Source organism: Brassica rapa, chromosome A07 (assembly GCF_000309985.2).
Source record: "Brassica rapa cultivar Chiifu-401-42 chromosome A07, CAAS_Brap_v3.01, whole genome shotgun sequence".
In the NCBI taxonomy this organism is placed as follows: domain Eukaryota; kingdom Viridiplantae; phylum Streptophyta; class Magnoliopsida; order Brassicales; family Brassicaceae; genus Brassica; species Brassica rapa.
The window spans coordinates 8,739,769-8,754,663 of record NC_024801.2 but is presented as its reverse complement, the minus strand read 5'-3'; the positions used below and the strand labels follow the sequence as shown (position 1 = coordinate 8,754,663).

The 14,895-nt window shown below is 32.8% G+C and overlaps 1 protein-coding gene and 1 non-coding gene across 2 annotated transcripts; one reads left to right on the top strand and one right to left on the bottom strand.

The window, feature by feature from the left end:
• Positions 1 to 5,586: 5,586 nt before the first annotated feature.
• On the top strand, positions 5,587 to 12,293 carry LOC103828644. Its single transcript, XR_004449067.1, has 3 exons — positions 5,587 to 11,734; positions 11,816 to 11,940; positions 12,023 to 12,293. It is a non-coding gene; the product is annotated as an uncharacterized LOC103828644 (transcript).
• LOC103828645 lies at positions 12,243 to 14,629 on the bottom strand. Its single transcript, XM_009104272.3, has 8 exons — positions 14,392 to 14,629; positions 13,863 to 14,152; positions 13,595 to 13,664; positions 13,423 to 13,478; positions 13,219 to 13,294; positions 13,047 to 13,083; positions 12,829 to 12,943; positions 12,243 to 12,734 (listed from the first exon to the last, which is right to left on the bottom strand). Exons 2-8 carry the CDS (start codon positions 14,144 to 14,146, stop codon positions 12,503 to 12,505), a joined length of 870 nt encoding a protein of 289 aa, XP_009102520.1. The 5' UTR covers positions 14,147 to 14,152; positions 14,392 to 14,629; the 3' UTR covers positions 12,243 to 12,502.
• Between the last annotated feature and the right edge of the window lie 266 nt (positions 14,630 to 14,895).

The window sequence follows — 14,895 nt, the reverse complement described above, 5'->3', positions numbered from 1 at the left end:
CTACAAACATTTTAGCAATAAGTTCTCTACAACCAAACAAGTACCATTGTAATAACGTTTAAATCTAAGTAGTTAGAGCAGATAGAATTTATCACCAATCAAATCTCACTTATAATAGTTTCTCTACTAGAAACATTTTAGCAATAAGTTCTCTACAACCAAACAAGTACGAAGTTGTACAGTGTCTAACCTTAAAGACAGCGTTGAGGTCAGATACTCTCCTTGTAATCCTTCAAAGCTCTTCCTGAAAAACATCCAATAAAACAGGTTAATTTTTTTTTAAAATAAGCAGAAAAACATTCAACAAGCAGAACAAATGAAACTAACCTCCAAGAATTAACACTAAAACGCAGAACAGAAGACAAACTACCAATGCAAAGCATTTTGTAACCAACGATTTCTTCTTCGATAACTCATCACACACGGTCTTCTCGAGCTTAGCCAGGTTCTGGTGAGTCTCATTAGCTTGATCCTTAAGCAGCCTAAGCTGTGTCTGAAAGTCAAACATCTCCTCCGCAGTAGCATGTCCTCTGCAGAAGTTCTGAACCGGCTGAGGTGGGTAGTGAACCGGCTGAGCACGGTTGTAGCTACTCTCAGCTTCATCGGCGTACATTGCGGCTTCAGCAAGAAGAAGTGATGTATTATCAAACTCATCTGATGAAGAAGGCTGGGTGTAGCTATAGTCTTGGCCCATGTTTCTTAAACCTGAAATAAAAAATCATGTAAGCGAAGATACACAACAACAATCACAAAGAAAATCAGTTTTCGAGCAATACGTACAACAAGCAAAAGTAAAACATGACTACAACAATTGTAACTCTAACACTTATAATCCGTAACAAAGACAAGAACTAAAACATTCCTAAACTCGGGTAGTGGGTTCAAAACCTATGACGAATCGAAATCAAACATAAACGATGATGATAAGAACCAAATCAAAAAATCAAATAAAATCGAGAGACAGAGAGAGAGACACCTAGAGTGGTCAGCAAAGGTGGTAGACAAGAGGATATAGAATATGAGAATCAAGAGCAAACCGAGAAGAAAACTATAAATCTATATAAATCCCCAATCCGATTTCCTCAATCCTAAACAAGAAACAAGCGAATTGAAAAATTAAGAAAATTTTAACCCCAGAAGAAAACCCTAATTTCGATTGAAATCCCAAATCAGATTTGAAACCCTAAAGCTATTAAAACCAAACAATTGAACCCGACAGAGTGATGAAATCGACATGCATCAACCAGAGAAGGAAAAAAATTAACTAAAGTGATAGGATTCACCTTCAAGAAAGTCGATCGCGAATCGCCTTTGTTATCGTCTCTCTCTCGACTCTGCTTTTTTTTTTCTGCGTGAAACGATAATGACGCGGCTTGCGTTATTTCCACCCCCTAACCAAACCAACCCTAAACCGGAACCAATCAGCTGTTGCCAGCGCATGAAGGACTTGCTCCTTCATTCTCTTAACCAAGGATTAATCCTTCGCTCGGCCGGATTTCTTTAATGTTTATTTAATCCAAAACCTTAAGGATTAATCTTAAGGAACGTGCAAGGAGCAGCGTTGTACGTGCTCTAAGGGTGAGATTATGGTTTCAGAGTAAGAATAATTTACGGTTTTGTTATCAAATAAGTGATATTTTGAATTTTTTTATCACTGAATGCTATTTTTGGATAAAATTTTTTAAAAATGTTAATACCGAGATTTGACAGTAATTCGTATATGATACAAGGCACACAAAATATTAGTGGGTAAAAAGACACGATCGTAATTGTATTTTAATGGATTTGAAAATACGAACTAAATCTAATGTTATTGGTTCTGTGATTTAAAAATCTATATTAAAATCATGTGTTATTGGTTTAATGATTCATAAATTCTATATTAAGTCAAGTGTTATTCAATCGTACGAATTTACTAATATATATTTGATTTTATAATAGATTTGAATGGATTTGTTTGGATTTTTTAGTTAAAAATACAAAGACTCAAATTCGAGAAAAAACCTTCGGATTTGCATATTTTACTTGAATTTATAAATACTATTTGGATTTCTAAATCAATCAAAATATATAAACCAATAAAGTTTGAACATATATATTATACAAACTTATTAAGCAAATGCAATGCATCCAGTTTGACAGCAAATCCCGTTTGGCTGTTAAACACTGAAGACCAATCCACCTTGAGCTACTTTTTCACTTTGACGAAACCAATTCTATGAGTTGTAACATAGATACACTCTGATTACTTTATAAATTTGCTCTTAAACCTTATACCTAACAAGTAACACCTTTTAGTTACTTTTATTTATCCCAACTCAATTGGTTGAAAGAGAGGATTTATTGTCTTTTCTATGTCCCAAGTTCGAATCTAGCGAAGGGATTGAAAAGTCTAGAAGATAGAGAGACATGAGTAATCCAAAATTATATATAAAAATAAAGATGTAGAGTATATTAGTATAGCTTGAGATCTGGGGTGGTGGTGGAGGTTCATGTATCAATTCATCATCATCATCTTACGCACGAGTGCCAAAACAAATCTAGTTAGTTTATATAACTAGTGTTGGTAGGCAAATTCTTACATCAATCTTTTAAAATACTCTTTCTTCTTTTGCTTATAAGGTTTTGACTAAAATTAATTTCTTATTAGGTAAAGATTATGAATCCACAATAAAACTATTTCTTAAACCTGGGAATATGAATTTTTGTTTGCAACCTAACTTATCATGCATTTAATCTTTGGGATTAAAGATAATCAAAACTCTTTGACAAAAACAATAAAACTTGAAAGCAGTTTAGGATAAGGATGACTGATCATCATAGTAAAGCAAAAACTATTCCATGAAGCTATGTGCATGTATTGACTAACGATTGCGGCTGTTCCTGAAAGAAATAACATAGTCACTTTATATTGTGACGTTGAAAACTTGTTAATATTTCTAAATTTTGTTGAAATAAAATCTATTACATTTTTTGGTCCTGTGAAAACCACTATCTATAAATACAAAATGGTCAGAATATATAATTCTCTCAGTTTTGAAACCAAATCCTCTCATGTAGAAGAAAAAAAGTGGAATAGTTTCTCTTTCAAGAAGAAGAAACACTACAAGAAAACAGCGACATACTGAGGGAAAATATCGTCGGTATGTCGTCGGAATAACGCTATTCCGACGACATACCGACGAAAAAAGTCCTCGGAAATAACTCCTCGGAATTTCATTTTTCCTCGGAAATTCCTTGGAAATTTCCGACGGAATTCCGAGGAAACGAATTTCCGAGGAAATTCCGAGGACCACATGTTCGTCGGAATTTCCTCGGAATATTCCGAGGAAGATGTCGTCGGAATATCCCGAGGGATACACTTCCTCGGAATATTTCCAAAATTAAAAAAAAAATATAAATTTATTTTTTTAAATTGAAATTCGAAAATATAAAATTAAAATTGAAATAGAAAATATATTTAAAATACAAAAAAAATAAAATAGTTTTTATAAATAAAAAAAATGTTTTATAAATACAAAATTAGTTATAATAAATATAAATATTTTTATTAATATGAAATCATCGTTTTATAAATACAAAATAGTTTTTATAAATACAAAAAAAACTAAAATAGTTTTTATAAATAAAAAAATGTTTTATAAATACAAAATTAGTTATAATAAATATAAATATTTTTATAAATATGAAATCATCTTTTTATAAATACAAAATAGTTTTTATAAATACAAAAAATAATAAAATAGTGTTTATAAATCAAAAAAATGTTTTATAAATACAAAATTAGTTTTAATAAATATAAATATTTTTATAAATATGAAATCATCTTTTTATAAATACAAAATAGTTTTTATAAATACAAAAAATAATAAAATAGTGTTTATAATAAAAAAAATGTTTTATAAATACAAAATTAGTTTTAATAAATATAAAATAGTATAAAAATTAAAAAAATAGTTTAAATAAATCACAAAAACAGTTAATAATTACAAAAAATAGTTTTAAAAATATTTAAAATGTTAAATAATTACAAAAAATAGTTTTCATAATATTAAAAATGTTTAATAAATATAGAAATTTATATTTTTTATATAAAATTCATAAAACGTTTTATAACCACAAAAAAATGATTTTAAATATTATATATATGATTTTTAATCTTAAAAAAGTTTTATAGATTTTAAAAATGTTTAATAAATATATAAATGAATTTAAAATGCAAAAAATAGATTTTATATACAAAAAACGTTTTCAATATATATATATATAATTACAAATTCGATTTTTATAACCACAAAATTAATAAAAACTAAAAAAAAAAATTCAAATCAAGTGATACAAATCAAATCTACCATTCACCCTAACAAAATCTATAAATCTACCATTCACCCTAACAAAATCTATAAATCTCATTCCAAAATCATCAAATCTACTTAAAAACCATACAAATCTAACCTAAAAGAGTGGGATAGGGTTCATACATGAGGATTAGGGTGGAAATCGCGAGGGAGAAGAGAGAAAGCGCCGCAAATCGCAAGGGAGAAGAGAGGAGTCGACGAAATCGCAGGAGAAAGAGAGATTGCGGCGGAGAGAAATGGGGAAGAAGGTCGGGCTCGACCTAATAAAATGAGGGGTCCGACGGAAATTATCCGTCGGAATTTCCTCGGAAATATTTACTATATCCGTCGGAATTTCCTCGGAAATCATTAATTCAATTTTCGCGAAATATTTGGCGGCTTGGTTTACCCGGTTAAATGAAAATATTCCGAGGAACCAGGTTTCCTCGGAATTTCCTCGGAATTTCCTCGGAATTTCCGAGGAACCAGGGTTTGGGGTTTCAAAACATCGATTATTTTCGCCGTATTTCATTTCTTATACAATTATAATGCATACCATTGAGGATTCTTTGTATAGATGATCATAAACCATGAAATAACAAAATTTCAAAAATAATTGTAAGTATTCTCTTTACCGTTTGTTAAAGTGTATAAGTGTTTCTCTTATGTTGTGTGGTTTTCGTTCATGCAATCGTAAAAGTGTTTGTTATTGGGTAAAACACCAAAGTTTGACTTCATAATCTGGTTAAGACACTTAATGAAGGTTATATACGTGTTATTCAATCCGTAAAACGTTGTTTTCGGTTTAAAACCCCAAGTTCCTCGGAATTTCCTCGGAATTTTCCGAGGGAATTCCGAGGAAAACTCTATCGTCGTCGGAATTTCCTCGGAAAATTCCGAGGAAATTCCGAGGAAAAGGAATGTATAATCAAATCCCTAAATCGAAAAGATCTATTCCGAGGAAATTCCGAGGAAAACCTTTCTGCCCTCGGAATTTCCTCGGAATTTTTAAAATCCCCCTAACGTCTATAATATTTCCTCGGAATTCATCGGTTTTTTCCTAGGAATACTATTTTCCTCGGTATTCCGTCGGAATATTCCGACGAACTGAATTTTCCTCGGTATTCCGTCGGAATATTCCGACGAACTGAATTTTCTTCGGAATTCCGTCGGTATATTCCGAGGAAATTCCGAGGAAGCCAAATTTTGTGTTTCCTCGGAATTGCCTCGGAAATTCCTCGGTATATTCCGAGGAATTCATTTTCCGTCGGAACGTCCGTCAGAATACCGCTGTTTTCTTGTAGTGAAAGATGGAAGCGATCTCCTCCAGAAGGTGAAAACTGATATAATATCTGTCTGTTACGGAAGAAGTTAAGATGAATGTAACCTCATGGTCTAGATATGTGATGTCAATACGACCTGAACAAACTTGCATTTTGTAACTTAAACTTGTCCAAGCTTGGTACGGTGCGAGATCCATACCGGTAGATCTGTGACAGAAAGGAGAGCAGAGAGGTCTATCTAACAAGAGAAAATGTTTCCCTTCCCAGCCATAACACCCAAGTATATTGAGTGCTATATCTACATTGTTGGCTGAAAGTGGGCTATCAACATAAGAAAAACATGGGCTAGGCCCGATATGTTTGTCACTAACGAGGAGCTGGAGGGTTTGGCCGGTGACAAAGAGGATACAGTATTTTGGTTTACACATTTTGCTAGATTTTGATCCGCGCTTTCAAACTGCATGATTCTTTTTATTTATAAAATTATTAATTTGTTTGTTAGTTAATAACAGAAATTACAAATTTTATTTGTTCAATCCGTTATCACTTGATAAATATTTTGTATATTTGATGAAATAACCTAGAAAACAGTAATTGTATAAAATGTCTAACCATAAATCGTAGGTTGGTTTTAAAAAAATCAACATTATTTCAATTTTAATATTAATTTAAAATAATTAGAATTTATTAATTAGGATTTATGTAAAATTATAGTTTTGTAAGCACATATATTAAGAATATTTATGTAATATCAATTTAGAAAGAATTACATTTAATTTTTAAAAAATATCAGATATAACTTATTCTAGTATAATTTATTATTTTAGATTTCATAATATTATCTATTTTTTGAAATTTTGAACCGTATTAATCAATGAAGGGATAAGTATTTTAATAAAATACAAACTCGTGTAACATGTTTGTTTCAAAGGGCGGGATTATTTTTGTTCAACCCGTTTGAACCGTATTAATCATCGAATACACAAAATACTTATACAAAATACATAACATGTTTCAAAGGGCAGGATTATTTTTGGTCAACTCATTTTTACTTGATAAGTATTTTGTATATTCAATGAAATAAAATGTCTACTTATTAATCATATGTTTGTTTAGAAAAATCAACTTTAGTTTAAGTTTTTAAATATTAATTTAAAGGCAATTGGGTGACTTCGATATAGAGGTGGAGGGTATTGCAGTAGATTATTTTAATGAGCTATTTGCAACGTCCTCTCCATCTAGTTTCGAAGAATATCTACATGAAGTTCCGAGATTGATTAGGGATGATCAAAATCGGGTCCTTACATCTTGGGCATCTGAGGAAGAAGTTAAATCGGCTTTATTTTTGATGCATCCGGAAAAAGGTCATCGGCCAGATAAAATGACTGCTTTATTTTTTCAACAGTCATGGTCAATTATTAAGTCCGATATAACTGATATGGTAAATGAGTTTTTTCAGACAGGTACTTTGGATGATAGGTTAAATATGGCGAATATTTTCCTTATCCCAAAGATTGCAAGGCTGAGTCGAATGACGGAATTAAGACCGATTAGTTTATATAACTTGGGCTACAAGATTATTTCGAAGGTCTTATGCCAAAGACTGAAGCGTTTGTTGCAAAACTGATCTCAGAAACATAGTCAACTTTTGTTTCGGGAAGATTAATTTTAGATAATATTATTATTGCTCAGGAAATGTTTCATGGGTTAAGAACAAATAACTCTTGTAAGGAAACATTTATGGCCATTAAGACGGATATGAGTAAGGCTTATGATCGTGTAGAATGGGGCTTCATAGAAGCAATGTTGATTAAGTTGGGCTTTGCACAAAATTGGGTTTCTAGGATTATGGCATGTATATCTTCGGTACAATATAAAATATTGATTAATGGACAACCAAATGGACATATTATACCAAATGATCCACTATCACCTTACTTATTTATATTGTGTACGGAGGCACTTATAGCAAATATTAGGAAAAAAGAAGATGAAAAATTACTGACAGGCTTAAAGATTGCGCAGTGTAGTCCGGCTATTTCGCACTTATTATTTGCTGATGATAGTCTATTTTTTGTAAGGCTAACAAACATGAATGTGAGGTAATATTACAGATATTAAAGGACTATGAGAGGGCGTCAGGCCAACAGATTAATTTTTCAAAGTCCTCTCTATTGTTTGGACATAAGTTGTCGGAATTAGTTAAATTAGAGGAATTACCACAATAGGAGGTATGGGAACATATTTGGGGATTTCCGAGAGTTTGGGAGGTTCAAAAGCACAGATTTTTGGATTTATTAATGAGAGGATTAACAATAAGGTCAATAATTGGACAATTTGGTTTATTACAAAAGAAGGTAAGGAAGTTTTAATCAAATAGGTGGCTTCAGCTATGCCAACCCATGTTTTGTCTTGCTTTCGTCTACCGAAAACATTCACAAAGAAGCTTACAAGTGTAGTTGCACACTTTTGGTGGAGTAGTAATGGAAATAAAAAAGTATGCACTGGTTTTTTTGGGATAAATTATGTAAAGGTAAAGAGGAGGGAGGATTGGGTTTTCGAGATCTTCAAAATTTTAATACTGCTCTCTTAGCAAAACAATTATGGAGGCTAATAGATAAACCTGAATCTTTATTCGCGAAGGTTTTTAAGGGAAGATATTATAGGAAATCAGATCCTTTGGATCCAATTAAGTCTTATTCCCCATCTTATAGATGGCGAAGTATAACTTCAGCTCGATCTCTGGTTAAAAAAGGGCAAACTAAAGAGTGGGAACAGGCTCACGCATTTCAGTATGGAATGATCCCTCGATCCCCACACCTCGCCCGAGATCAGCACTACCAAAATCTCAGAATCAATTCTTGAACCCGTTACTTAAAGTGGAGGATTTAATTAATCCAACTGATCTTTCCTAGAATTTTAATTTGCTTAATGCATATATTCATCAAGAAGATGTGAGTACTATACGGAGTCTGAACATAAGTCGACATCCAAAACAAGATTCATATGGATGGCATTTTACTGATCATGGTCGGTATAATGTTAAATCAGGACATAGGGTGGAAAAACTTTATCCTGATTTGGGTTCTCAACAAGGATTTTTTGGTCCAGATACAAAAATTTTACTAGCCTGGAAGTTACAATGTTCACCAAAATTGCAATTGCACCATTTTGTGTGGCAGATCATCTCAGGTAGCTTACCGGTTACAAAAAATCTACGATCTCGTGGTATCAAATGTGACATGCAATGTCAGATATGCGGAGCCGAAGAAGAATCAATTAATCATGTTCTCTTTGAATGTCTCCAGCGCTTCAGACTTGGGTGATTTCAAATATTCCATCTCATCCACGGATTTTCCCTACTCCATCAGTGTTTACTAATATGGATTATCTTTATTGGAGACTTCCAAAAGGACATGATTTAAACTATTTTCCATGGATATTGTGGTATTTTTGAAAAAATCGTGATGATAAGAATTTTAAAAAATAAAACCGGAGATCCACTAGATATTCTAAGAAAGGAACCCTCAACCCGAGTCTTTTCGGAATTGCCTAGAAATCAAATTTTACATGGCACCAATTGGTGTTATATTGACGGAGCATGGAAAGAACAAGATATTTTTACAGGACAAGGATGGTTTTATAGGAAGGAAGGATCTACTGATACTATGATGGGAGCCATGAACATCCGCAGAAGTCTATCACCTTTAGATGATGAATGTGAAGCGCTGATTTTAGCAATGGAGTGCATGAAGACCTTTCATATCTCAGAGGTGATGTTTGCAACTGACTGTTCTCAACTGGTGAAGATGGTGTCTACACTTAGTCACTTACAGAGTGGCCAGCGTTCACTACACATATGGAAGAATTCTTGCAATGTAAGGAATTTTTTCAAACTTTCTCTCTCCAACATATCCCAAGGGAAAAAAACACAATGGCAGATAAGCTGGCACGTAGTGCTTGGAATCTGCCTTCTGCTATAGTTTATGTTGATTCAATTCCCCCGAAGTGGCTAACAGGTTTGGAATCTGCTTAGGTTACTTGCCTTTTGTTGCAAAAAAATATTAATTTAAAGATAATTATAAATTTTTAATTAGGATTTTTGTGAAATGTTAGTTTTGTAAGCGCATATATTTAGGAAATTTATGTAAAATCAATTTAGAAAATAATTACATTTAACTTAAAAATATATCAGATAAAAATTATTCTAGTATAACCATCAACAGTTAGAGTATTAAATGTTTAAATTAAATTAAAAGTATAGATTTCATAGAAAGTAGAATTATTATCATTTACAAAAATATAGAAAAATTAGTTACCATAAATATAGAAAATATTCAGTTGTCTATTTTAAATAAACAATAATTATATTTAAATTAAATGCAATGTAATACTATTGTAAATAAGTTGAGAATCAATGGCAGCATCCTAGTAGAAATTTTGTTTTGATAGTATAGATAAATTTACTTTTGTTTCATAAGATTAGACATGAGCATCTGGTTTCCTGTTTGTGGTTTGGATACTTTGATTTTTCAGTTTTTTCGGTAATAGAAATTTAAGACCCTTCAAGAATTTACGGAATCCAATTCAGTTAATGGTTTGGATATAAAGTTAAGAACTAACTAATATCCAAAAACAAAACTGAGTCCAATTCAATTTGGATATTTGGATAATCTGAGTTGAAATATTGGATAATTTAAGTTTTCTTATTAAATATCATATAATTTGAGTTTTTTTGGATAGAAATATCAAGTATTTCAGATGATTTTAAATATTTCAAATTAAATTTGGTAATTTAATTTATAAATAGTATTTATAAGATACTTAATATTTTTAATTAAAATATTTTAAATATAGAAACTCTATTGTAAATATTCAGCTATTCGTTCGGTTCTCAATTCAGTTTTATTCGATTTCAGATTTTCAGTTTTAGGAATATAGAATCCATTCAGATAATTTATTGTATTCAAATATAATTTTATTTTCAGTTTAGTACAGTTCCTCAGTTCAAAGAAAATGTGAACATACCTACATAAAATATTGAAGATAGGGCTGACAGCAGGAAATTGAACTCATAACAGTTTTGGTTATCTGTGACCTCATAACAGTTTTGTTTTTCGGTTTAGTTTAAAGATTAGGCTACGATTGGTAAACATCGCTTAATTGCATAATCGTGAAAAATAGTTAATCTGCAAAAAAATTAAAAATACGGAATAGCGGAACACATATTATATAAATAAAAAATATTTATATGATATTGACTTTATTATAAGAAAAACAAACACGAATAATTAAACTAATTATTAAAAAATGTGAAAATAACTAAAATTTATTAACTAAAATTTATTAAAAAATACTTTACTCTTAATTATAAATATTTCGCTTATTTTTATATACATTTTTAATAATAAACTGACATCGTATAACATTATTAAAAAAATTATAATATAATTTTATTACTACATAATTATTTATCATTAAAATGATATTATCATGTGAAAGTGTTGATTTTGTAAGTAATCAACTAAAGCTCATGTTTCTACTTAATAAACTTTTTCTTTGTATTTTTATCAGCAAAAAATGTAAATTTGCGTTTTTTTTATACCGCAATTTTTGTTGATTGGCAAAATGTGCAAGATGTGCTTTTCCTCGGTAATGACGTCAGTGTAACTCCTATATGCTCAAAATTTTCACAAGGAAACTACCGGTGAGAGCAAAAGAGTTAAACCTTTCTTACTGGTGTTGTGAGGGTGTATATCTATATTTTGTTGGAATGAATGGCTTAGGTTGTAGAATATTTAGATGCAGTCATTAGGAAAGGTGCTGAAGTGAAGTTGGCAGCAAATTGGATAATGAGTGATATTGCAGCAATATCTATCAATGATGTTAAACTTAATCCTCAAGAGTTGGCTGAGCTGATAGCTGCCATCAAAGATGGAACCATTAGCGGAAAGATTGGAAAACAGGTCAGTTCAACTTCATTTTAATCTAAAAATGTATCATCTTTTTGTTTGTTTGTTTAAATCAATGATATTTATTCAAATTTTGCATATACTCTTTGAGCTATTGGCTAAAGGCGGAACCGTCCAAGGAATGATTAAGGGAAAAGACTTGGTATGCTATTCCACAAAATGAGGAGTTCGATCCAGAGAAATGCATAACTGATTTTTTGCTTATGTGTGACATATGCTGCAGCCTGCAGATAACCGATCCTGTGGAGATGGAGAAAATGGTTATGAAGGTGTTCTCCAAATCTCCAAAGCAGCTTGAGCAGTACCGAAGTGGGAGAACCAAGCTTCAAGGCTTTTTTTACTGGCCAGGTATTTGCAGATACGATCAGCCTTTAACTTGAAAACATGAATCAATTTCAGAGTTCAGACTCGTGTGTTGCTTTTTGTTCAGGTAATGAAACCGTCAAAAGGCAAAGCAAACCCTGCTTTACTTAACAAGATTCTCCTGGAGAAGCTCAACACAAAGGAGTAACTGAAGTACAAGCTTCAGGTTTTGGCAGTTGAGATTAGTGAAAAGTGTTTTCCAATTACTGTTTTTCTGTAGAGATTTGTTAAAGTGTACTAAAAATAATCGATTTCGATAGATTGTTGTAGTGGCAATACAACGGATATTGAATTGTTACAGAAAGATTTTGACTAACAATGACAAGTTCCTTCAACAAGAGTGTTCTTTTGTGTACATATGAAATAAGAGCTGAGATTTTGCAATTTCTCACTCTGTTTCAGAAATTGAGAGAGCAGACCCTAAACGTCTAGGGAGAACATTCCTACATGATATAGTAATTATACATTCATGAACTCAATGTAACAAGCAACTAGTCCTTTTGATACAGTGCGAGTATAAGGAACTTAAGCACATCTAAATAAGCTTTCAGAGTTCATCGTGGAGGCGTTGTTGTAGAGGAATACCAACATTTGGAACTGTATTTCCTCCATCAAACTCTTGTCCGAGAGGCATAGCATCACCATTGGCTGCTTTTCCAGCCAACTGAGCTTTAATGGCAGCCGTAGCCATCTGCTGTAGTTTCAGGATTCCAATCCGCTTTGAAACAACGTAAAGAACAGCGCAGACGAAGAGAGAAAATCCAATTATGAGGATTACCCTGTTGACAGGACAATAAGAGTTCTTATTTTACCATATCAATCACCAGGAGAGTTGTTGTTGGTTTATTAGAGAATCTATTCTTTTTCAAGTACCTGTCAATTACGTCTTGACGCTGCATTGTAGAAAGTAGATTACGGGTCCTCGATAACAGAGACCTGTGTCCTTTGTATTCACTTTCGGCTTTCTTAAGTACTCCAGTAGACTCATCTACGAAAGTAAACATAGATAATATGTCAGTTTTAGTGTCTTAACTATCTTCACTAAAAACTCTAATCATAAGGTCAGATAGGAGCATTATCGATTGACATACCGAAAGCCACGAGTGTGTTTGTACTTCTCTCCACTTCCTGTAACCCCCCAAAAGTCGAGAGAGAATATTTGAATCAGCTTTAACTTTTGTTTATGGGTTGTTTTCTTTGGTCTAGAGCAGAAAACAAAAAAAAAGCAAGCAGGATATGTAAGCAGAAAATAGCTGTTCTGACCTGAACCATCAGCTGGCGTGAACGCCTGAGACTTTCAGTAATGCTTTCAGCATCCGACGTCACTCCAGCATTTGCTCTACAAACAACCAAGATGAACTATATTTTAGAGAGTGCTACTTTAACAAAAAATACAAGTAAAATTGTTTTAAAGAAGAGGCTGGGTCAAGCAGGACTGATGTAATAGAGTATGAAACAGTTACTTACTGTCGTTTACGTCTGAGATCAGTGGACTCTGTTCCACCACCGAGGAGAAGCTCTCTCTACAATCATTGTAAGCACTCTTTATATATATATATATATATATATAAAAAGAAAAGGGGATTCAAAGGAGAATGCTGGTGAAAACAGCAGCAGAGCAGAGAGAGTGCGGACTTACCTCTTGTTGAGCAGCTTTCCTCATGTTATCCTTTGCTTTCAAATTAGCACTTCTCAGGTTAACCCTCAAACTGACCACAAAGAAAAACAATCCAGATTCAATTTGGTCAACTAAACCTTACATAGGCAAAAGTCAAGCACAAGGCAATGCTTTTAAACAGTCACAGAAATGTCCCCAAGTCAAGATCAATCGCCATCAACTTGAGCTACAATTTACATTACCCCCAACTACCTAATCGTTTGTTATACAAAAAAAAGCAGATATATACCTTTGATACTGATTCTTCCAGGTTTCAAGCAGAGACTGAGTGGATTGGACCTGGTCATCAGAAGGGAGCTGAGGGGCGAGAAGATCGAGATTGAACTGCAGAGAATTGAGAAGAGAAAGACCATCCTGAGCCAACCCGTTGAGCCTCTGCAGAGAAATCTTCTCCTCGCCTCCTCTCCTTGATTTACCGTACTCTTGAATCGCAAGGATATGTTCGATGGTCTTCTCGTAGGCGTCGTCCCATTCTCTCTTCGTCTTCTCCACTTGTACTACTACCTCGTCCATGTCCCACTTGCACATCATACAAACAATAATTTATCAACCAAAAACTAATATGCAAGAAGCCACAAAATCATCAATCAACATAGACACAGGCTAGATGAGCAATATTGTATACTTAGGCATCACATAATCATATAATCTAATGGTCTTTCCGTATGAATTATGATAAGATAATCTGTAATCAAATAACTCAATCGATACGAAAATCCCTAAACTACAGAATTAGCGATGAGATATAGGGCACTTACAAGGTTGAGATAAAATAAGATCAGTGCAATGGTTTCTTTTGAAACAGAGATCGACGAACAAAAGCGAATGTTTCAATTCCGGAGAGGAGCAATCAGAACAAGAGGAATCTTTTTTTTTTGGGCAAGAAGATAAATAAAACGACGTAGTTCCAATTATATTCGAAACGACTTCGTTCCTTTGTTTTGAATAAAGAAGGCTTTCCCACACCACCAAGTACGAGGCTGGCTAGTGAGAACAGGCGATTCAAGTGTTGTGTTTAGGGCGTGGGCATTCGGGTACCCGTTTGGATTCGGATATTTCGGATTTTTGGGTATTTCAGTATAGAGGTATAAAACTCATTCGGGTATTTCTATACTTCGGGTCGGGTTCGGGTATTTTTAGTTTGGATTCAGTTATTTTGGATCGGGTTCGGACATTTAGATTTTGAAATTTAAATTTTTTTTTCTCAAATTTCTTATACTTAAAAATAGAAAAAAATACTAGGATAGCACCAAACCAAGTTT

Bases quoted from the DNA above. Each gene is read 5' to 3' on its own strand.
- LOC103828645 (XM_009104272.3), bottom strand. From the start codon at position 14,146: ATGGACGAGGTAGTAGTACAAGTGGAGAAGACGAAGAGAGAATGGGAC. The intron at 12,944-13,046 runs GTATGTCAATCG...TTACTTTCGTAG, and splicing joins AAACACACTCGTGGCTTTCG to ATGAGTCTACTGGAGTACTT. The intron at 12,735-12,828 runs GTACTTGAAAAA...TCCTGTCAACAG, and splicing joins CGTCAAGACGTAATTGACAG to GGTAATCCTCATAATTGGAT.